The sequence below is a fragment of the Lepidochelys olivacea genome, assembly GCF_965140295.1.
Source record: "Lepidochelys olivacea isolate rLepOli2 genome assembly, chromosome: 1".
Lineage (NCBI taxonomy): Eukaryota > Metazoa > Chordata > Testudines > Cheloniidae > Lepidochelys > Lepidochelys olivacea.
Window position 1 is genome coordinate 206,758,677 of NC_140411.1, and position 24,120 is coordinate 206,782,796.

The 24,120-nt window shown below is 46.4% G+C and overlaps 1 protein-coding gene across 2 annotated transcripts in view; it reads left to right on the plus strand.

The window, feature by feature from the left end:
- The first annotated feature begins 508 nt into the window (after positions 1–508).
- The window catches only part of VANGL1 (VANGL planar cell polarity protein 1), a 52,874-nt gene continuing 29,262 nt past the window's right edge, over positions 509–24,120 (plus strand). The window contains exons 1-4 of one of the 2 annotated variants that reach the window (XM_084647128.1): positions 509–576; positions 8,989–9,238; positions 10,459–10,585; positions 14,534–15,141. In XM_084647128.1, the coding sequence (XP_084503254.1) occupies positions 9,168–9,238; positions 10,459–10,585; positions 14,534–15,141 (806 nt within the window). In that variant the 5' untranslated portion in view covers positions 509–576; positions 8,989–9,167. Of the gene's footprint in view, positions 577–8,947; positions 9,239–10,458; positions 10,586–14,533; positions 15,142–24,120 lie in introns of both variants that reach the window. The other variant, XM_084647127.1, reaches the window with a different exon arrangement.

Sequence of the window (24,120 nt, forward strand, 5' to 3'; positions counted from 1 at the left end):
GCAGTGGGAGCGAGGGGCAGGGGCTGCTCTTATGCATGGGTGTCTGTAAGAGTGTGGTCCTGGGGAGGGGATGGGGTATAGTTGGGGATGCTGGGGGCCCTGAGGGAAGCTTGCAGTAGGGCAGGTCAAAGGTGCTGGAATTGGGGGTGCTGCCGCACCTCCTGGCTTCAAATGGTTTCCATGAAATACAGGGCTTACAGCTGGAGTCAATGGCTCTCACCACTCCCACTATACAAATTGTTCCAGCAGGCCTGGGGCAGGTCCCAGTGGGGCTGGGGGAGCAGCAAGGGGTGGTCCCAAGGCGGCAGGGGGGCTGGAGGTTGGGAGGCAGTCCCAGCAGGTCGGGGGGCCCTGGAGCGGCTGTGCGGAATGTGGGGGGGGGGGAGATGTCCCAGCAGGCGGTGGGTCCCGGAGGGGGCTGTGGGGCCGGCAGGCGGACCGCAGGGCGGCTAGTCCTGGGGGGCTGGTCCCTGCGGTGGGGCGGGGCGGCGCCGGGCACAGGAAGCGGAAAGCGGCGGCGCTAGCAACTGCAGCAGCGGGGCTGGTACCGGGAGCAGCATGGAGCGGCCGCGAGAGGTGGGTGCGGGCGTGGGCGGCCCGGCTCCCCCTGCCTGGGGCTCCCCCGGCCCGCCGCGGGGCGCGGGCTCCCCCTCCGCAGCGCTGCCCAACGCGGGGCCGGGGCTTCCGCGGGGCTCTGCCCTGCACGCGCCCAGCACCCCCGGGGCTGCTCTCGCCTCCCCGGGCTGGCCCCACATCCCCTCCCCCGCGGGGGCGGGGGTCCCGCTGCGGCTTGCGCCCCTCAGCCCTCCCCCCGCGGGGCAGGTAGCCCCAGGGGGCTGCGGCCGTGCCACCCCTTCCCCGGCTTCCTCCTCCAGCAGCCCCCCACCGTCCTGCCGGGCCTGTTCAGCCCTCGGCCCCAGCAGGGCGGGGGTTCGCGCCGGGCGTGCTCTGCGCCTGGGGGCTGGCGGCCCACAGCCCCTCTCCCATCGGGGGCCGCCCGGCATGGAGGATGGTTCTTAGCTGCTGGGCTGCTCAAGGCTGGGTGGCCCCTCGGCTCAGGCTGGCAGGCATCTCGCTGCCTCTGTTAAACCAGGGTCGGGGAAGCGGTAAGCGGGCTTCTGTGGGTCTCAGCTACCCGCCAGCGTGTACTTCACTTGCACATCCTGGCTAGTAGGTGCCTGATCCGTTTGGGCACTCCACGCTTCTGGTGGAAGGGAGAAGGAGCTTTTTGTCACTTCTCCTTCCCCCCACCGCAAGCCTCCTGGCTGCTGCAAGGGTTGCCCCAGCCTCTGTTTTCTAGATCTTCTGCCTTTGCTGCTCAGAGCTTTCCCGTGCAGCAGCATAAATCAGACCAGAGTCTTGTCATTTGGCATTGCTGCCCACAGAGTCCTGAATAACAGCAGTGCACACAACTGGAACTTGCTAACTTCAGGCAGGGCTATGAGCAGCAGCTTAGGCACACTGGGGCTTGCCTGCAGACCTGGGAAGGCAACACTGCCTTGCGCAGGGTTGCCAGGGAAAGCGTCCCACTCACCAATGGCAAGTGAATTTTTAAAGCCCTGTGTTTGGAGCAAATTAGTCATTGATTAATAAACCAGTGAATTAAAACTGAGTTCAATGCTCTGCAAATATATCTTAATTCCCTGGATGACGTTTAAGTTGTTTAAATTCCAAGTCTGTTTGGGTAACTGTGGGTAGGTGTATAAGACAAAAAAGCTAGTAAAGCATAATGTGATCTAGTTATACAGAACTTAGTTTGATCACTTGGACTAATGTGACAATTTATGGCTACACAGGTCTGCCTGGCTGTCTGTTAAGTTTAGACCATGGCAACTTACAGCCTTTCAGTGATAGAGAGAAACCTGAGATCCTTCTGCTCCGAAAGCACAGGCCTGCACTTGGGCTGCAGGGGACACTCCTTTTAGTTTTTAGCAATATAGGTGGTGATTGAAGAAGACTGAGTTATTACTTTTGCCAGTTTGTTATAACAATTGCAAACTTTGAATGGGTGCTAAAAAAAAAAAAAAAAAAAAAGACTTAATTTCTTTGTTTAGAATGTTACTTAATGGTTCAAAATAACCATTCTTGCACCAAAGGCTGAGCTCTTTAGCTACATGTTCCTGAAGGTGCAAATGACAGGTCATCAGCTTTCTTACTCTAGGGAGGCAGAACTAACAATTGTACATAGCGTTAGAATATCAGTTAGGAAAATAGTTTTGATTAGTGGGAGAAGAATTGTATTTTGCTGTTTGGGTTAGTAATTCTTGCCTCATAGTTGCTGAGTATTTAACCTTCTAAGAATTTGATTTTAAAGAGGCTTGGCTTTTTATTCCTTTTGGGGTTTGAATATATAACTGGCTGCAAAGCTGAGACCAATATTGGTCCTATAGTAATTTAACTTGTTAATCTTTAAAATAAATGGTGAATAGAGTTACAGAAAACCTCCTATTAAAAAAAACTCCTTGCAAGTCAAAATTCTGGAAGGATTTCCAGCCCACATTCAGCCACACAGAGAGGTAGCTAACCGCCGATGGCTATCAGCCAGGAGCATGAAAGCTAAGCAGATATACAGACTGTGTCTAAGTTAGGATACTGCTTCTAAATTCCCATGTTTGCTATTGTCCTTTCACCTCCACCACTGGAGTGAAGGTTAGTGCATTCAGGGCTCCAGATAGCCACTAACAAACTAAGCACCATAACATCTGACCCTGAGCAGAGCAGTGTTTGCATGAAAGAGTGGTTAAAATGCTAGTGGCTGCCGTTACCTTGGGTATCTAGTGCTCCAACAGAAGAAGAAAGGGCTGACTGGGTGCTATGGGTAATATTTTTTGCAAATAAATTGCTTACCATCACTTCAGGTTTACTGTCCCATTGAGATGAATAGAAGGAGTTCACACTTCTCTTTGGAGCAAATCCTGCCCCTTCCTCCATTGTTACTGAGGACATTACAAAGCCAGTGAAATTCTACTTTCAAAAGGATGGGGAGCCCCTGTAAGAGGTGCATGTTATGAAGCCCAGCTGGGTTGCCCAGTAGGGATTTGGATTTGGGACTGTAGATCCACTGGCCATTCCACCCCCTGTAGTTGAAGTGTAAGTGGCACAAAGGGTCCTAAAGGATGCCCCCCCCGGAGGGGGTACAAACAGACCTCTCAGTTGTTCTCCAGAGTCTCAGCTTTCATTTAGAAGAACCCCCAAAAGTCTAGCTATTACGGTTTCAGAGAAAACCTTGAAAATGTGACCTTCGTATAACCAATGCAGATTAGTATGCCTGAGTTTGCCGAGGGCCTGAAACAATGGCTCCAAGGTTGACCTGCCCTGTTCGTTTCAACAAAGGCTAACTCGGAGGCCAGGACGCTTTAAATGTCAATGTCGTTCACTATGTCACTGCTCATGAAAGCATAGATCATATAATGAAGACCAGTGTTTCCTAAAGTGTGGGTTGTGCCCTCCTCCCCAAGGATCCCACAAAAGATTAGGAGCATGGGGGGTATGCAAACTAAGAGGTACAGACTCAGCTTCCAAAAATTTGGGGAAGGCTGCAATGAAGCGCTGCTGAGTAGCTAGCCGGGGCCCTAAAGAAAGCCCGGTAGGAGCTTTTCAGGACGCAGACTAGCGGCTGCACATGGTGTGGGCTGTAACTCAAATCTCTTGCTTGGCAAACACTTCCGTTTGTTACAAAGCAAACAGCACTGCTGTGTTTTTGGACCTGTAATACATGTTCAAATGATTCACCCATGTGTTTGTATTACCTATTTAAAACAAATTCAGACTCTCCTCCTGCAGGAAGATCCATGCCATATAATGTGAAGGCCTTAACTTAGATATCGGAAATAAAAAAGCTGCTGCCAGAGTGAAAGCTGAAACGTGCCACAAACTCAAGTGCAAAAAAAGTACGTAATGGAGGTTGCGCACTTAAAATGAAAGTCCCGAGTCCTACAACTGGATTCACGTGGACAGACCATTCTGCCCTTGTGGGTGTGATTTCTGGATTGGGGCTTGAGTCAGGAACTGCTGAAGTTAATGTTCTTGCAACATTAATTTGGTGAAGTTGCTCATACGTGGCTCTTTCTATTTGTTCTTAAGTGTGCAATTTAATATATTAAACTACATGACTTTTACACTTAAGGAAAAGAGGAATAGGGAAACACCACAGATATACTGTGCAGCCAAGTTAATGCTGCCCAGGAACTTTTAACTTGTAAATTTCCTGCCTCTTGGTCTTTGGCGGTGCAATCCTAACATTGCCTTAACACAGCTTTTAGGTTTTTGTATTTAATTTCCAAGTCTTTACTAAATTAAATTGGGAGAAATTTCCCTTGTTTGCCAGCTTATGGGCCTCCATTGGCCAATACACAGTTGGTGGCATTTAAATATTGAGGCCAACTGCACACTTAGCTGAACATGTGTGTACTTGTGGATGCTTTCTGCTGCTTATGCTCCAAATGGCATTTTTAAATGCACGTAACTTCACAAACTAACTGCCAAAATCTAATTCAGCAGAAATTCTAAACCTGCATAAAGATTAATTCCTTACTAAATTTGAAACTTCAAAGCTGAGCTGATCTAGAGTTATCTTCCCAAGCACTGCATGAGCAAACCTTGAAATGGTGAGGAAACTGGTGGGGTAGCATAGAAGGCTGGGTATTTTTGTTCACATTTGTAAATCAAAGGGCTGAATGCGACCAACTCAACTCAACCTTTTTGGTAATTGCCTGGATCTGGGACCTTGCTCTCTTGAAATCAATGACAGACTGACTTCACTAACAGCAGGCTTGGGCCCTAAGCAAGGAAAATGGCCATTCCAAAGAAGAAATTTTTGTGAGCGGTTTATGAGCATGTGAAACTAGGGAGTTACAATGAGTTACTTAGCAACCTTAATTACAGAGATCTCTACTGTACCCTGTGGAGACTATCTTATCTAATATGCAGTGATTCATCTTGATGTGAGGGGCTAGTGCTCTTCTTGCCAGCATAACCACCTTCCCTTTAGGGAGCATAGCAGGGCTCTGTATCCCCATGTGCTCAGCAGCTGGGTGAAGTTTGCAACACCTTTATGGGCTGCGAAAAGGATACACACAGTCAAAGTCCTACCCAAGCCCTTCCCCACCACACTCTGGTACCCAAAAGGGCTTCCTTCAATGCCAGTCCAAAGTGTCTGAACACAATCAGGGCATCCTTGAGTAGTCACACATGATGATGAACTTAAATTGGGGTTTAAACTGGTGCAAGCTTGTGACTAGATAAGGCTTCTGTACAGTACAGTTGCCCATCCCCTAGGGCCATGAGGAGATTTATTGTTACTTTTATTGTGATAGCATCTATAGGCCACAACCAGGTTCGGTCCCATTGTGCTAGGTGCTGCACTCATGTCCGCTCTGTGCAGAATGTTAATTGTAGGAGCCTTCCCATTACTTTCTGGGCCTGCCAGTCAAGGACTACTGTAGCTCACGAAAGCTGATGCTCTAATAAATTGGTTAGTCTCTAAGGTGCCACAAGTCCTCCTTTTCTTTTTGCGGCTACACAAAAGACTACAGACTAACACGGCTGCTACAGACTAACACGGCTGCTACTCTGAAATCTGTCATTATGCAAGGCACTGAATTTAGCCGTATGGAGTGGAAATCTGTCAACTTCATGAGCCACTGCATGCATCTGATGAAGTGGGCTGTAGCTCACGAAAGCTCATGCTCAGATAAATTTGTTAGTCTCTAAGGTGCCACAAGTCCTCCTTTTCTTTTTGTCGTCTTATGGCTTCCCAACCTAATTAGCCCTCCCTTGTGACTCTTCTTTTTTCCTTTCTCTCACCCCCGTTGGCAGTTCTTAAGAGTTTATCCCAGCTGGGCTTAGCCATTTCCTACTGTGAGCTACATACCGCACACCCGTCCCTGCCTGACTTGGGTGTGCATGCTCCATGTCAACGGAGCATTGTAGGATTGTGATCTCTGCAGTCTTCCAAAGGAGGTTGCCTGTGGTGTTGCTCTATGTTGCTCAAATTGGGTATGGTCTTCAGGCTTCTGGAAAGTTGCCAGTGCAGCCCTGGGTTGCCCAACGTTTGGGTGCCCTTAGCTGGCTAATAGGCAAAGCCAGTGGTCTCTCTCTCTCCCAACTGAATTCAAATGGATATAGTGCCCATTCATAGCAGCCCTGCTGCAGCCTTGGCAGAGCGCTCTGTTTAACCGTCAGTGTCACGTGGCCAAGGCTGTGAGGTGTTGCAGAACTCTCGCGTTAAGGGTATTGCTGTTGGTGGTGACTGATCCAAGAGGTTTTACTTTTTGGGACCCTCTCGTTGACTTTTTGTGGCGTTGCATCACAACCGTTGCTTTTGTTTATACACACACACAGACACACAACTTAGTGGGATCCTGCCTGCCTGCCCTGGTGTTTCTGTGTTAGCTTAATGAAAATACTTCCTGATATAGGGTGCGTGTTCTCCACTTGATCCCTTGTGTCACCTCTCCCCACCTCAGAATGGGAACTGCCCGCTCTTGATTCATGCGGGGAAAGCCTGGGTACTTTCGCTGTAGTGTTGGTCTGCTGAAATGCTATGTTGACTCTCAACAGAGATCCTCGTGCCTGTAAAGCAGTACACCATGGGTTATCTCTCTGCCGCCATCCCCTCAACGGAAGCTCCACTGCTAACACACAAGGAATTGCTACATCAAAGCACTGGTTACTGCCTTAGGGTTGTAGTTAGAGGAGGGGTTGGGGAATTATACTCCTATTCTTGGCTCTGCCACTGAATTGCTGTGTGATCTTTGGGCAAGCCACTTGCCCTCTATGCCTAAGTTTCTCCATCTGTAAAATGGAGATAATACCGACTTTCCAGGGAGGCTGAGAGATTTAAGTAATGTATGTTTACAAAGTGCCTGGAGAACCTCTGAGAGGTAAGAGTGTTAGTCTCTATAGTAGAAGCTAGTGTAACTTCTATACTGGGGTGGTTATCCCATCGTAGGGGCACATGTTAGTGGAGAGGATAGCTGTCCTCAAAGAATAGATTTGAATAAGGTCACAAACAATTTGTGATTGGAAATAATGACTTTGAGGCCATGCCTCTTAATTGCAACTTCTGTCTAATTCAGGATGTTCCTCCTCTTTTGCATGCAAGTCTTGCTGATTTACGGGAATTGCAGATTATGGCTGTAGGTGGTTTCTATTGATCATGTTCTGCGAAGGGTGTTTTCTTCTCACCACCGTCCTTGCGCACACATCTGCACTAGCTTCCGATCTTCTCCTGCCTACACTTCAAGCCTCTCCTACTTGCTTTCAGATCTCTGCATGGTTCTGCTCTTGCCTGGGTCTCTACCCTCCTGCATCCCACCCAGCTTTGTGCCTCCTTTCATTTGGAGACTTTCCTGCCTTATAGCTGCAACACCCTCCCAATTAACATGCACACAGCCAACGCCCTCTCCATTCAAATAACTCCTGCAAGCGCCCAACTATTTGACAAAGGCCTTGCAGCTCCCACCATCCATGTAACATTTTGTAATATTGTCCCCATTTGTTCCATCAGACTGTGAACTCCATGGGACCAGCATTTTGTTCTTTGTTCTGCACACTTTATACTGTGTAATGTGGTGTGTGCTGTATACTTACATCACTAATTAGCACATGAGGTGTTGAAAAGATTAGCCCAGATGAGTTAAAAAGCCAACTCTTGCTCCTTTTGAAGGAGGTTGAATATTTCCTGCAAGAGGTTTGAAGATTGCTGTGAACAGAAAATAATAGAAGGATTTAATGAAAGCAAACTCTCCCATCTTAGAACTTGTAAATAAATGTAACACCAATGAAAGTAAAGGCCACGACGCTGATGAGAGGCAGGAATAGCCTGGGCAGGAAATGCATAAGATTGCTCCCTCCTTCCTCGTGCCAAACACCAAGCTCTGCCAAGGGCCCACAGTCTTGAGCTGCAGTCCTGCCACCTACTATTCTAGAGGCTGGGGATCTGTGTGGTGACAGTCCTGATTGTGTGCATCGCAAAAACTGGCAAATTGCTCCTCTCTCCGCTAATCAGTTTAATTTGTAACCTAATCCAAAGTGGGAATTTGGGTTCCCCAGAATGAAAGGGATTAGTGTCCACCAGTCCCTCGCACAGAGCTCCGACTCCATCGGACATGTTTGATTGTTGTTCCAATATCTTGTTCTTTCCAAAGCATGTTCCCTTTTCTGCTTGTTACAAAGATGTCATAAGCCAGAATGCCGTTCCAAATGTACTCCAGGAAAGAAATCTTGCACAGATCCAGGGTGTGTGTAAAGTAAATGTGATCTAATAGTCTCTACCCTGACTCCTGTGACTTTTAAAAAGCTGCAGTTCATAGCCCAAGTAGCATGTAGATGGTAAGTGATAGGGGGCCTTGTAATCAATGGTATTTTATAGTTAGTAATGCTAATAAAATGGACACACCTTGTACTTTAGCAAACAGTTCAGGTTCAGGCACGGTGGGTCTGATTCTCTTTTGCCTTGCCCGCTGATACGCACCTGCGCAATGTGAGTGTAAAATGTTATCACTCCGACTTGGTAGCATTTTTATATCTCCTTTGCACAGGCGAGGTGGTGGTGGAGACTTGAACCCACTGTATCTTTGTGCATTTTCCAGGAGTGAGTTACAGACCTCCACTGTGCTGCAGGCATGGGCTGCGTTGCCTTTCCCTCACCAGACCCCTCTGTTTACCCAAAGATTCTGCTGTCCCCTGGAGACTTTGAGATAAATGAGGCTGCGTTGTGCGTAGCAGGAACTGCTTATTTTATAATTTATTACTCCACAAATATATGGACAGAACAAAAAAGATGTGATATCTGTCCACAGGAGTTTACATGCTTAGAACAGGTGTGACAAATATTGATAGTTGCTACAGGGGAAGGAGGGAGGAGGCCTAGCACGGTCAGAATGTGGCTGCTTTGCTTAGTAGAGTATCGGTATTGTACGCCCATCTGTTTCTTTTTTCCTAGGTTGGTACTGAAGATTAAGGCACCTGCTCTTCCCTCCTTAGAGTTTCTTTAGGTGGAAAGTCATTGGCTGCCTGATGTTTTGGAGCTACTCATGATTGGGACGCTGAGAGTACCCAGGAAGGTACTTTCTCTGAGGACCCCACCTCAGGAGCAACAGCTGCTCACCGTCTAAGGAAGCCGATCAGTGCCCCTTCCAGCGCGGGGGCAGGCGTCTGCTGCCATGGATACCGAATCGACATACTCGGGATATTCCCACTACTCAGGTCACTCCAAAAAAGCCCACAGACAAGGGTATGGAAACCGTTATTAACAAATTAGTCCTTTAGGCTGGGCAGTGTCACAGTGTCATGACATAGGTCTTCCGTAGGTCATGCTGAAGCCCCTCGCAGACCAAAACACTGTGGATCTAGAGGAGGCAAAGTGTGGGACAACTTTCTCTCTCTCTCGGGACACTAGGAATAGGGCCACGGAAAGTGGAGATGGAAAGAACTCGGTTAGGTCAGTCATTAACTGAGAGAGCTGGATAGAGTCCCCAGATGGAGGACTGACCAGCTTTTTAAAAAGTTCTTGCTATTCCTTCTCCTTTTTTCCACTCCTGTTTGTCTTTCTCAGCTAGGGGCAAAGTCTCTCTTCCCCTCAGCTGCCTTCCCCCTCAGTTAATACCTTTTGTGGGTAATTCAGGTGTTTAAAAAAACAGCTAAAAATCAAAGTTTGTTTGCGGCTTATATATGTATTATGGCAGCCACTAGCAGGTTCCATCTGAGATCAGGGCCCCATTGTGCTAGGTGCTGTATGGACCCAGACATTCCCTGTCCTGAAGATCTTAGTCTAAATATTGCTGTCAGTGCTCCCTTTAGTACTACCTCAGCCCCCTTGAGACAGTTTGATTACTGACCTCCCTCTTCCCCCCGCCACCCCCTAATCTCCCACTGAAATCCTTTGGGGAGAGGGAGTACTCCCTGAGTTTACACTGAGGATACGTGTGGGAGACTTTCCCCTTCTCCAGGCCTTTTCTGATGTTGCTGGGCTAGGAGGAGTTTGTGACCAGGGATTGAGAAGGGAAGAAATAGGTACAAAGCTTCTAATTTAAGTCCTCTAGGCTGGGGACTGTCCTATACAGTGCTGAGCTCTCTGTGAGCACCGAACTAATGTGCCATGCCCTGGGGGGACTGGCATGCAAGATGGCACCTTTAAAGTTTGGAAAGAGGGTCATGTTGTACGGGCAGGTGCAGGCTCCTCGGTGGAGCGAGTCCTCTACAATCCTATTGCCAGAAACCATCTGCAGACATGGGATCTACGTTGGCTCCCAACCTTCTTGGAGGCATAGCAGGTGGAGTTTATGTTCTGGAAGGTTGCATCGCAAAGGTGACTGGCAAGAGGCGAGGGCACCTCTTGATTTACAGGAGGTTAATGAAAGTGGGTAGATCTCACTGGGAGGGCTGAGTCTGTGATGCCTTCTGGTGAATGGGTCCTGTAATCTTCTTCTCCCCTTGCCTTTATTTATGGGAAAGGAGTCGGGACAGGCACAAATCGCCGCGGAGTAAAGATGGCAGTAGGTCAGAGAAATCAGTCACCATCCAGACGCCTCCCGCAGAACCGCTGCTGGGGAATGATGCCTCTCGGACAGAAGAGGGTCAGGTAAGGAATGGGAAGCAGATGGAGACGTGGATGGGTGAAGCGTGGGCTGTGGGACAGCATTCTGCTTTGGTGACTGTCTTTGCCTGCCTGAGTGCTGATGGAAATGTGTTTGTTGCACTCTTGGTAGCAGGCAGGTATGGCTCGCGGGTCCCTTTGGATCATAGTTAATGCTGTTGGGTTTTTTTTTCAGGCCTTAAACTGCTTTGCAAAACTCTCTACCTATAGGGACTGCATCACTTCACCTACCACCAAGATGCAGCCACTTCTGTGGTGGGATGTGGTAACAATTTAACAGAGCACAACACATGATTTAAAGATAAATATGAAGAATTGAAATGGTCACAGGCTTTTAGAGAGGCAGAATGCAATGATCCAGTTATACCTCCACGCTTGTATTAAAAGGTATGGGACCTTTGAGCTTACAAGCTGTCAGGACTTTTGTTTTGTCTCTTCTGAAAGCATCACTTTCAGTAGTACAGTGCCCTGTCTGGCCACACTGAGGGCTTTCGCTCACTATTGATTTCGAAGAGCGCCTACTACTGAACCACAGGTGCTGTGTGTCCTGCCAAACGTACCAAGCCAGCTGTTTTTACCACTGATCAAGGATAGTTACCCAACCCAGCCCCCTTCGCTTTTCGGCTGAGCAACATGCCATTTTAAAAAAAATTTAGACCTTTTAAAAAAGAACTCTTTCCAAGAGTAACAGAACAGGCGACCAAGATGCTGAGTGGAGGGAGGAAAGCAAGAGACAATGTACAACAAATATAAGAAAAAGGAGTGACGGCAAAAAATTGAGTCCATGCAGTAGGTATATGGACACTAGGTCAGGCAAAGAATGGAAAGATACTGTTTCTATATTACATCTGGATCAGAACAGAGGCCCTTCTATACTGGGAGCTCCACAGTTTGAAGCAGTCATACTGCGTGAATAGTGGCCTTAAAGAGCTGTGACGCTTCAAGACAAACTTGGAATAGTGTCTAAATAGTGTTTTAGTGCATCCTATGTTTCACTCTTCATCTGCATGCACTTTTTAGGTTAGTACTGATGTCTTACACAAAACCAGGAACTCTCTCAGGGAATCGGCCTGTCTACACTTAAAACGCTGCATCGGCGCAGCTGCACCGCTGTAGCGCTTTAATGAAGATGCTCCTACACCAAGCTCTCCCACTGATGTAGCACTGTCTACGGGTGGGGAGAGGGAGGGGGGGAAGCGGGCGGGTGGGAGTTAGGTTCGTATAACTACTTCACTCAGGGCTGTGGATTTTTCACATCCCATGAGCGCAGTAGTTATGTAGACCAGACCTCAGTCTGCTGCCTCTTCCCCGCCAGCAATGTACGCGTTAATAGTTGTTAGAGCACCCAGATGCCACTGCAGAGAGTGCCAAATGGAGGTACATAAATAAAACTTCTTTGTTTTTTCGGACAATAGCTTTCACAAACTGCCAGTTAAGCAGTTGTGAATGGGTGAGTTTGTGTCAGGTGGGGCAAAATATGCTGATGAGTTCTTAAGAAACAAGTCTTTATCTTCATGCAAATCTCTCTAGTAATGTAAACTAAAAAGCTAAGAAAAATACAGAAACAATACAAGAAGGATTGTCTCTTAGCAACTCAAAGACATTATGCTCCGGCAGCTTTTCAGCACAAATTTTTAGCCCGGTAGCTCCACTTGACTGCATGAACTCTTGATAATGCCATTTAAAATGGGAAGAACTGTTAGAGCAGCGAGGCTGGGAACCAGGACTTGTGTGTTGTTCTGTTTTAGGCTTTAGCCCTGGCTTGCTGTGATCTTGGCAAGTCAGTTCCCCCTCTGTCACTGTTTTTCCATCTGTAAAATGGGGGTAATTATATTGGTCCACCTCACTGAGTGGGGAGGGGTTAAGAATCGACAATGCCTAGATCATCATATGGAAGGTGCTAGCAGAAGGCAGAGTACTCTAGTACTGCACTCCATTTGAGAACTCGTTAGGCCTTTCCAGGGCCTGTTTTTACAAAAAGTGTTAATGTTGCTGAGGCTGTTTCAAGATGCTGGCTGTGGTTGGTCTCTCACTCTCCTTTTAAAACCTTAGTGCTTTAGGCCCAAGATTTTAATGTCTCAAATTGCACCAGAAGTGAAAATTCTTGGATCTATTCTAAACAATTATGCTGCCTCAGTCTGCTCCTGTTACAAGGATTCCTTTAGACTTAATCTTTTTTATAACTTTTTTGAGAAGGGATTGTGATGATTTTATTAGATACTGGGCTGATGGAGATGGAGATTAGATGGAGGCCCTGAAACCACAGAACAAGAACAATGCAACATCACTACCTCTGTCAATTAACTTAAACCTGTTTGTTAAAACACTTTTGTCAGCATATTTCCATGCAGAAGCCCAGAGGGTTTTCTCCTATCAGTCACAGACACACTTCCACTGGGATATCTTTTTCTCTTCCCAAAACCATGTTGGGGTGCTAATGACTGACTGGGTGACTACAAAGGCTTAAGGTGCCACTGGGTGGAATGAAGGAATCTACCTATTGTCTAGAAGCTTTAATGCAGTTTGGAATGCACTGGTGTAAATTGTCAAGTCTTCAGAAGTCTGAGTCAGTCCCTGAACAGCAGCTCCACATCAAATCCATGCATACAAAGATAAAGAGTTAATCTGACCTTGTGTAGGTGTGTTCATGGAGTAGGAAGGATCTCTGTGGCAGAAGTTCTCTGAAGTTGGAATCCTTTTATTGCTGACTTTCAGACAACTTTATTGTAGACTGAAATTTGACTCTTTGGCAATCGTCCCTACTTTTTCAAATATGCTGGCTTCAGGTTGAACAGCTTTTGGACACATCCAGTACTTTAATATAGGAGCTCACAAGTGTTGTAGAATCCCACAGAGTCACATGGCCCAGCACCTCAAATTACTGGTGAGTTGGTTGTTAGCTTAACAAACATTGGCTAAAACAGTTCAGCAGAGGATGTGTGTAATGTTTCCTCCACTAGTGAGGGAGACTGAGAAAATACACAGTGAAAGTGCAAACCATGGATGAGGTTTCACTATAACCATAATTGCACTCAACTCATTGCTGACCATTGAAACAGAATTTCTCTTGCAGGTGGATTCTGCACTGCACTTATAAATACTTGCGGACTGGAAGAGCACTAGTTCCTGCATTTACAGAATGTTCTGTATCTGCAGGAGGTGGGCTCCTCTATTTTTAACTTCTGGCTATCTTTATCAGGGCTTGTTCTCCAGATCTCTAAGTAGCAGGAGCAAATGCTCCCAGTCTTTCTCCCTTCATGAATCCCCTTCCTTCCTTCTACTCACACTCACACCGTAACATATAATCTTTGTTGTCCCTACAGATTGGGCAGGGTATTTGATTGTCTTTCAGGGAACTGAAAGGAAAGACCCATGCACGGTAATCAGCATGTAAAGTTGTTATGAAGGCCAAGACTATAACAGGGTTCAAAAAAGAACTAGATAAATTCATGGAAGTTAGGTCCATCAGTGGCTATTAGCCAGGATGGGAAGGGATGGAAAACCATGTTCTGAGTGTCCACAGTCTCTGTTAGCCAGAAACTGGGAGTGGGCAACAGGGGATGGATCATTTGATGATTGCCGTGTTCTGTTCATTCCCTCTGGGGCACCTGGCATTGGCCACTGTCGGAAGACAGGATCCTGGGCTAGATGGACCATTGGTCTGACCCAGTACAGCCGTTCTCATGTTGAGTCATCTCTCCTGGGGCTGTAGATGCAAGAAAAAATTCCAAATTCGGTTAGACCATTTACCCCTGCTTTCCCACGCTCCCACGTTATTGTTGAATACATTTTTGGGGGATTCTAAACCTGCTGTTCAGCTGTGTTGTGGCGGTTTCCAATCCTCTTTGGTGACCATGTGGCCCTTTGGGTTCTAAACGCAGAATGTCAGGAATTGATATAAACTGATGTTTCCTTATTCTCTTTCCCTTTCAGGATGACAACTGGGGTGAGACCACAACAGCTATCACAGGCACCTCGGAGCACAGCATCTCCCAGGAGGACATTGCCAGGATCAGTAAGGATCTGGAGGACAGTGTTGGCTTGGATTGCAAACGCTACCTTGGTTTAACAGTGGCTGCTGTCCTTGGACTCCTCGTCTTCCTTACCCCCATTGCCTTCATTCTCTTACCCCAGATCCTGTGGCGGGATGAACTGGAGCCATGTGGCACCGTCTGCGAGGGACTGTTCATCTCTGTGGCTTTTAAACTCCTGATTCTTCTGATTGGGACCTGGGCTCTGTTCTTCCGTCAGCCGAAGGCGGATATACCAAGAGTGTTCATGTTCCGGGCCCTCTTGTTGGTCCTTATATTCCTGTTTGTTTTTTCCTACTGGCTCTTCTATGGCGTCCGCATCTTGGACTCCAAGGACACCAATTACCAGGGGATAGTGCAGTATGCAGTGTCTCTTGTAGATGCTCTCCTCTTCATTCACTATCTAGCCATTGTGCTGCTGGAGCTGAGGCAACTGCAGCCCATGTTCACGGTCAAGGTGGTGCGGTCGACAGACGGAGAGTCGCGATATTATAGCTTGGGGCACCTGAGGTAGGTTGAAAGTTCTTGGGGGCAGGGGAATGTCTGGAAATCTGTGTCAAGATCCAAGTGCAACAGCAGAGAATGCAATCCGTTGAGCATGGGTTTTTTTATTGTGATATCCAGTGGGTTTCTCTAACCTTCCCCACCCGAGGCTCTCTAAGTCCTTCATGAAGAAAAGATTAAACCTGTCAGCTCCCCAGTGGGGTAGGAAAGGAGTGTTCCAGTTTCACAGTTAGTGGAACAGGTACAAAGGCTGTGATTTGCCCGCGGTAAGGGCCAGTAGAGCTGGGGACTGAATGCAGATCTCCTCAGTCCCAGGCCTGTGTTTTAACCTCTAGTCCTTGCCTTCCTCTCTTCTCTTCCTATGAAGAGCCAGCATTGGGACTGCCTGAAGAATCCCTAAATGCTCCTGCATTGGGTAGCCAGGAGGAAAGGGGTCCTGTCTGTAAGTGATCAGCAGTTGATGAGATTAGAATTTTTTTCAGACTGATGATTTGGCTTGTCAAGTCTGTGATCAAGACGGCGGGGGCTATGTTCAAGGCTCGTCCTGTTGTGCATCTGGAGCCTGACGCTACTTGATGTGAAGGGGTTCTGTTTGCATGCCCTCGGTACACAGATGAGCAAGCTGTTGCTGTGGCAGCTCCCAGGATATGGCACTAGCTCCTTGTGAAAGAGCCGCCCCAGCTTCTCCCTCCCCTCTTAGGGTAATTGAAGACACGCACTCTGTAGTATTTGTTTCCGCTGCTGTCAGCCCCACGTGTAAGCTTTGGCTGCCTTTTCAGTTGCTCTATATTGTTACTAATGTGCTTCGTTTGGTTTCTGGATTATTTGCTGCTTCAGGTGGTGGTGGGTGGTATGCTCTACTTTATAGGTGTCCAGGTGGGGCCATGGTGCCTAAATGTTATTAGATCTTCTTAGCACTCCGGCACCTCCTAGATGTCATTTGATACCCTTAGTTGTATGACTCACGCCTGACAGCCCCGCCCTTTGTGCTGAGGTACCTGCCTCTCTCAGGTGTGGGAAAGGCCAGGTCACACTGGCTAGAACTTTTTTGTGGGGGAGAAGACTTATTTCTGGTTCCCTCACTCCATGAAACTGATGGCTCCTCAGGCTGGGGGAGGGAATGACTTTAAAGGGAAGATGCTATCAACTAGTGTCTGGATTAAACATCTGTCAAATGTATCCTGTCCAGATCCCTGTGGCACACACAGATCTACTGCAGATGGAGAGATTAGTGTCTGCTGGTTTAAATGAATATATGAACAGTCTCCTGCAGCCTGTTAGCAAAGCAATGGAATTGCTTTGAAGTAGGGCTTAGTGGTTAGAGCAAGAGCCAAGGAGTTGGGATTCTTGGTCCTCGTTCCTGGCTGTGCTGGTGACTCATGTGACTCTGAATAAGTTAGTTCAACTCTTTGCCCCTGTAAAATGGGAGAAGATACCTATCTTCATAGAGGGTGGTGCATTAGCGGGGCTTAACTTGTTGTTTGTAAATCACTAAGATCTGTAGGACTACACTACTGTTATCAGCATAATTAGTCTATTGCCTGTATAAGAGTTTAGATCACATAATGTTAAGATTCTTCAGTGATAGGTTCTAGTGTGTTTATCAGACAAAGGACCAAGACCCTTCAGCCCAAAGAGATTGAAGGGTAGCCACCAAAGGAAGAATTCATCTATATACTAACGCTTCACACACTGGGATGTGAAGATGCCATTGTTACAAGAAAAAGAGTTCTGCATTTTTAAAAATTACTTTTGTATCTGTTTTTTCCTAAAGAAAAAAAAATGGAATTCTTGCTTTTGAGTGTTTTAGTAGACAATGGTGGGAAATCCTAGGTTTGTATTCATAGACAGTAGGGCTTCTGTTGCAAACGTGTTTGAAACTAAGCTCGTAGATGTGAATAGTCCATTGACGTTGTGCTGAAGGTTAAGCACCTGCATAAATCTCAGCAGGATGAGGCCTAAAGTGGTAACAGGTCTTCTATTAGAGCCTGATATATCTGGCTTTTTTTGGAAAACACCTAGCTGCACCTAACTATTCTTTCAGTGACATTTAACTGGCATGGTAACTGAAATAAATGGACTAACTTCTCATCCTAAGACCAAGCAGTTTACTCCTGTCTTCACTTTGTCTGTCTTTTTCCATCTCCACAGTTTTGAGCCCCGCTTCTTCACCTCTACCCCCTTCCCTTGAGTGTCTAGCATGCTTTTTGGGGGTGCGCTGGGGTTGGGGAGAGCTTTCAACATATCTCCTCCTAATGTTTTCTCAGAACCCTTCCAAACTGAGCTGGTCAGTAAAAAACAAAGTTCTGTGGAAAAATTTCAACTTTGTCAAAACTGAAAGTATCAGGAGTTTTGTTTTTTTTTCCAATGGAACAACCAAAATTCTGAGGCAAGCAGACACTTTCTGCAGAAAGTCTTGTCACAAACCTAATTTTCTATCAGCAAAGGTTCAGATGGAAAGGTTCCGCCAGCACTGGCTCCAAATGAGCGAAGGAATGGAGAGGAGCTGAACTTGCCAGTAAGGACTTCTCTCTACCCCTGCTGAGCTCTGGCAGGCTCAGGTCACTTCTCTTCCCAGAGTGGTTCCTATTAGCAGGCTGGCTGAAGTGCTGACAGAGGGACCATGCCAATTCCAAAGATTTCAAGTTTAGCTGCCCAGTTTAAGATCCTCCTGGCCTGTGATTTTTTTGTTTGGGAGAAGGGGGTTGCAATGCAGGTGGAAGGTGGAGTTGTACCCATGATTGTGCAGCCAAACCTAAGCCCTGCTTTATTGGGTAAGTTTATAATGCTGGCTGCACTGCTGGTAACTGTGAAATCACTTGAGGGATGCAGAGGAACACAACATGAGGGCTGTTTGCAATCCTGTTCAGCAAATGCACGTGGATACAGAGAGTGAGAAAGAAAGAGGCGAGATGAACAAAACTCAGAGAAAGGAAAACTGAGGAACATGCAAGCGAGACAGGGTAAGGAAGCAGATGGTAGGAGTGAAAGCAGGAAAAAGGGGTGTGAACAGAAAGGGGAAGGGAGAGAGAAGGAAAAATAAAGCATTCTCTATCAGCAGGACTGATATTCTGGGGACATTAAAAAATTATGTCCCTGTTTATATCACAAAACCCAAGCATAGGTTGCTCTTTCAGGCCAGTTCCTCCCAAAATTTTCTGGATGCCTCATAGGTTGTTAGCAAAGGCCCCATTAAAAAACCCCTCCCATTCTTAGTCAGGCCGCTAAATGTATTCTCTTCCTTTCAAACGGATAGACATTCTTCTTCCCTCCCTTTTCTCTCCCACCCCCCACCCTTCACCCTAGAGCAGTGTTAGTCTAGACAGCTCAGGAAAATGAATGGTTTCAGAAGCGCATGGTGATTATTAGTCTGTAAACATTGACAGAATTGGTGTCAGGCGCCTGCATTATCTCTGAATGATTTGGGTTAAACAGGGCCATTAGTGGGTCATAGAGTCTATTTCCACCCTGTTACATCGGTGGGATGCCCAGAACAAGGAGCAGTGGAGGAGGGACAGGTGACACTGTTCAGTTGCCCATTTATATGGGTCTGTACAATGCCAGGTCAGTGGTGAACACCAGACTGCCCTAGCCTTTCACCTCTTGGGACATGGACTCACCTCTTAAAACAAGCTTCCTGTAAGATTAGCTTGTGAGTCTCAATCTAGCTTTTATTGGACATCCGGCCACATTTGCAGTGTGATCCACACAAGTGGATATACTTGGCTCTCTTTAATCCAGAGAGGCTGAGTACTTGGAAGGGAATATAGCAGAGGTGGCCAAACTTACTGACCCTCCGAGTCACATATGACAATCTTCAGAAGTTTGAGAGCTGGGGCTCGGGGCTTCTGCCCTATGGAAGGCACCTGCTGGGGCTTGGGGCTTCAGTCCCGCTCCTGCTGAAGCCCTGAGCCCTGGCAGGCGCACCCTGTGGGGCTGAAGCCCCGAGATCCCCTTCCCCAGTGGGCAGAAGCCCCTATCCTACAACCGTGCTACAAGGCAGAGGTCCCAAGCTCCCCTCCCTCCGGGTGGAGGGGAGGTGGAGAATGGGGGCGGGGGCATGGGGGGCTCAGTGAGCCGCACTTCAACTGTAAAAGAGCCGCATGCGGCTTGTGAGCCACACTTTGGCCACTCCTGGACTATAGGTTTCAGAGTAACAGCCGTGTTAGTCTGTATTCGCAAAAAGAAAAGGAGTACTTGTGGCACCTTAGAGACTAACCAATTTATTTGAGCATAAGCTTTCGTGAGCTATCGCTCACTTCATCGGATGCATACTGTGGAAAGTGTAGAAGTGAGCTGTAGCTCACGAAAGCTTATTCTCCTGGACTATAGTCTCAACTAGATCCTTGCCCATCCCTTTGCAAAGGTAGGATATAATCCTTGCTGAAAGCTATATGGGATATTTAATCTGACCTTAATTGTAGTCAAGAGGCCAAGAAAGAAACTGGTTGTAGCTACACCCCCATCTGCTACTACTCTGCCCATCCCTTCTAGACACATCTCCCTCTAGTAGTCATTAATGCCTCCAGGTTAGAGGTGCAGTTGCTCTGTTGATCACTGTGCATGCAGATGCAGTCACCACATCTAGCCTATATGAAAGGCCCCAGGGAGAGCTTGCCACCCACTGTAGCAGAAGATAATATAACCGTGCCATACGTGGCGAATGTCCACCCACACCTGTGGACTGTAATGCAAAGCAGGAGTAATCTGTGCTGGCAGAGCTGTATAGGGAAAATTTATGCAACCTCTTTTCTGATTGTATCCAGTACAAACAGCTTCTTTCATCAATGCTCAAACTTAAACAAACAGCAGGCCAGGCACTTGTGAAATTGCTCTCTGAGTTTTCAGCACTTAATGATCTCATTTGAAAAGCTGCCTCTTGTATCCAGGCTCCTCCAGCTGGCGTAGTGGGCGTGGGCGTAGGTGGAGTGTGGAGGGAGGGGAACGGATTGAAAAGGAACAAAGGGGTAGAGGGAAGTAGGTTCCTCAAACCAAAGTCTGCATGTTTAAGCCTTTCCTTAAGCATGGCTCACTAACTCCAGGCAATGCTTAAAGACTGACATGCTCTTAGTCAGCGAGGACACTTGTGCATCATCTGAATGGAACAGAAAACTCTGCTTTCTGTCCAGAGTCATGTTGAAACTTTTTTTCTTGGTGGCTACTCACACTCTGTTTCAGCCCCACAAATGCAAGCTCTTTATGGAGTACCACCTCTTAACCCCATTCTCCATCACAGGATTTACTGGCCCAGATCAGAGCAATGGCCCATTCTGTTGTCTCTTGGTTCAGGCAGGGCATGATCCTGCAGATGATGGTGGTGAAACTCCCGAATGTATCTGGCCGATTTGTTCCTTCCTGAGGACTAGTCTACGCTGGCAACGCTAAAGCGCTTTAACCTGCCTTGTGTGGTTGCGGCGCAGCTCCACGGGGGGGCGTAGCTCCCAGCCCTGGGGCACTGTCTACGCTGGCGCTTGACAGCCCTGAAACTTGCTGCACGCAAGTTGGGTTGGGTTTTTTCCACCTTCCTGAGCGAGAAAGTTGCAGTGCTGTAAACTGCCAGTGTAGACGAGCCCTGAGATTCATAGATTATAAAGCCAGACAGGATCGGTGTGATCTAGTCTGACCTTCTGCATAATACAGACCACATAGGACTTCCCTATTCATGTTTGAACTAAAGCATATCTGTTAGAAAAACATACAATCTTGACTTAAAAATTTCCAGGGATGGAGAATCCAATCCCTTGACAAACAGGTTAGGAAAGTGTGGTCTTCCAAACCTCCTGCCATGATCAGCCTTTGCTCTGAAGCATGAGATCTGATTACTCTGAGTTTGGCCTATAACTACTAATTTTATTAGTAATTTGAAATATATTCAGCTATGGTATCAGAGAGACTGACCTCCTGTAGCAGTAAGTTCTACAGGCTGAGTATATGCTCAGTGGACTAGCACAGCCAACTCTGAAGTCAAACCCAGTAGCCGAAGTGGAGCTGGACACCCTCTTGCTCATTCCCTGCTAAATTGTGCCATCTCTAAAATGTTCATGTTGGTAGAATTGGAGGGTGTTCTCAAATCAAAGCTAACCTACCCACTTCTATATAATACAACTCTTCTCTACTGTTTTCATTCCCCACAGCTGCCCCGCTTCCTCACACTAGCCGGTCCAGAACTTCCTGGGAAGCTGAGTGTCATTCTGCTAAAGTGGCTAATTGCCACTGAGGATGTAAAGCGCGCTCGGAACCTATGCAGTCAGCCCCAGTGTAGCCTTTCAGTGCTGGTGAAAGGTGCCAGACTGATGTCCTGGAGACTGAAGTCCTTCCGACTACAGAACTAGCCCAGCACAGACAATCACAGTGCAAGCTTCCCCACACCTGTGTGTGCCACTAGACTGCACCAAGAACAGGAGTACTTGTGGCACCTTAGAGACTAACAAATTTATTATAGCATAAGCTTTCGTGGGCTACAGCCCACTTCATCGGATGCATAGAATGGAACACATATATCTATGTATATATACACACAGATAAGTTGGAAGTTACCATTATAAACTGTGAGAGGCTAATTAGTTAAGATGCGCTATTATCAGCAGGAGAAAAAAACTTTTGTAGTGATAATCAAGACGGCCTATTTAGACAGTTGACAAGAAGGTGTAAGGATACCTAACTTAAGGAAATAGATTCAATATGTGTAATGACCCAGACACTCCCAGTCAAACCCAAGTTAATGGTATCTAGTTTCCATATTAATTCAAGCTCAGCAGTTTCTCCTTGGAGGCTAGTGTAGTGAAAGTTAGTGCAGTGGGATCCTCTCCTGAGATGTGCAGTTGTAGTACACAGCTATTCTTGACAATCTGTTGAAATTGGATATGTTAATGAGATAATGATGCAGCCCTGGGGCCTTCCAAGGGAGCCTGAGCTCGTTTTTTCCAATTGTTTTGCGTCCCAAAAACATGAGTGTGGAGTGGCGTATGATGCACACCAGCCAGTGCAACAGTTGCTCTCTGCTACTAGCAGCTCCAACCAAGAGACTGGGGAGTGACCTTTATTCCCTGGAGTGATGGTTTCACATTTTTGGAATACTTGTAACTTAATATTTTAACAGTCTCGATTGTGTACTTGCAGGTGAAGGGCCTAGAGTTAATTATTAATCTCTGGCTTTCTCTTCCTCTTACTATGTGATCTCCTGAAGGGCAGACCGAGGAGCTATGTCTTCCAGACCGAGAGGTAGCAGAGGAAATGCCATGGCTTAGTCTGCTGGGATTTTTCTCCTTGTTTTAGTTCTGCAAACTGACAGCACACAGCAGTAGATGTACAAGCACTTCAGCATACCCTGTACTTAGGGGTTTGATATCTCATTTCCTCTTCCATTGTTGTCCTGCTGCCCAAAAGGCTAGATGGCCTCCTCTGAAGTGCCTACTGTGAACTTTTTTCAGAGTAGCAGCCGTGTTAGTCTGTATCTGCAAAAAGAACAGGAGGACTTGTGGCACCTTAGAGACTAACAAAAGCTTATGCTCAAATAAATTGGTTAGTCTCTAAGGTGCCACAGGTTCTCCTTTTCTTTTTACTGTGAACTTTGTGGCCACTACAGAAAAGGCTCAGGCATCTACAAACACTGAAAAAAACAACCCCAAAACTTTTAACACAGACTCCCTGTGACAAATCATGGGGTACTAGGTTTGCATCAAAGTAGCACAAGTCCAGATCTGGTATACAAGACATTGTTTTCAATAAATACGTAATTCATTACCTATCTATACATAATATTAAAAATATCAAGTAAAATGGCAGCTAATCCTAGACCCTCCACTTAGGGAACAGGGGAGAAGTGCTAGGGAATTCAATCTGTATTGCTGACCTTAAGTCAGACTCTGCAGACTTGTCTTCACTGCAAAGTTAATTTGACTTGAGTGTTGACCCTAACTTGAGTTCCCTCCAGTGTCGATTTGATTTAAATCAAGGCAATTTAAATCAGTGATTTAAATAATGATTTAAATCACCAAGTGGAACGTCTTGATTTAAATTATCAATTTTAATCACTTTTCCATTTGTACTTCAGTTATGTTTCTAAAGAAATGTGCATTCTCCAACGCTGATGTAAATCAGCATGTTTTAATGGTTACAACTAAATAAGCATTTACACTAGAGTTGGTACATCTTTTTGTGACCTAGGAGGATACACTATACCTATATACATTTATTAAACAATTATATAGTTTAATGTTTTCAGATTCTTCTTGAACAGTTTAGTATGTTAGAAAATGGTGATTATTGCTGCTTTAATAGAAAATTAACTTTTTGCTCATATGTGTCAAGCTGCATTAGGATGGTAACTGGAATTAAACACACAACAGCATTTACAATCTTTTTATTAAACAAAACAAGCCCTTAATATGGTACATGACTTGTGGTACCATATTTATTAAGCTTGATCTCAAAAGTTAGATGTTTTCCCCCCTGATTCTTTCTTTATCTAGAAAAGCAGCCTTTAACACAGTTTTTGATAGAGGCTAATGGAATCAGCATTTTTTTTTTCCAATTTAAATGTCTTAACAGATAATAGGTTTAGGCCTTAACACTTCCTGTATTATACTCACATTTCATTTGAAACAGGTTTATTTTTAAAATGAAAACTTATAATAATTTAAATAATAGAAAACCTGAATTAAATTTAAAAAAACAACACGTTTTCCCCACCATGGTCCCCTCCACACATACAAACCTTGATCCAAGTGTACTAGTGCTTTTAACTCGAGTTGGCTGCCCTGTTTAGGGGCAGGGCGTGAGCTAAAACTCCTACGAGCACAGCTACTCTAGTACTGGATGCAGGCGAGTATCACTCAAGAGCCACTTGTTCTCCAGCGCCCTTCCCCCCAGTTCCCCTGTGTGCTCAAGTTCTCTCACAACTCCCTGGGAAAGAATTTATAGAGCAGTTCCTCTTATTGCAGCACTAAGAACCATGGGACGTGTTCCCAGATGTCCCAGTGACCC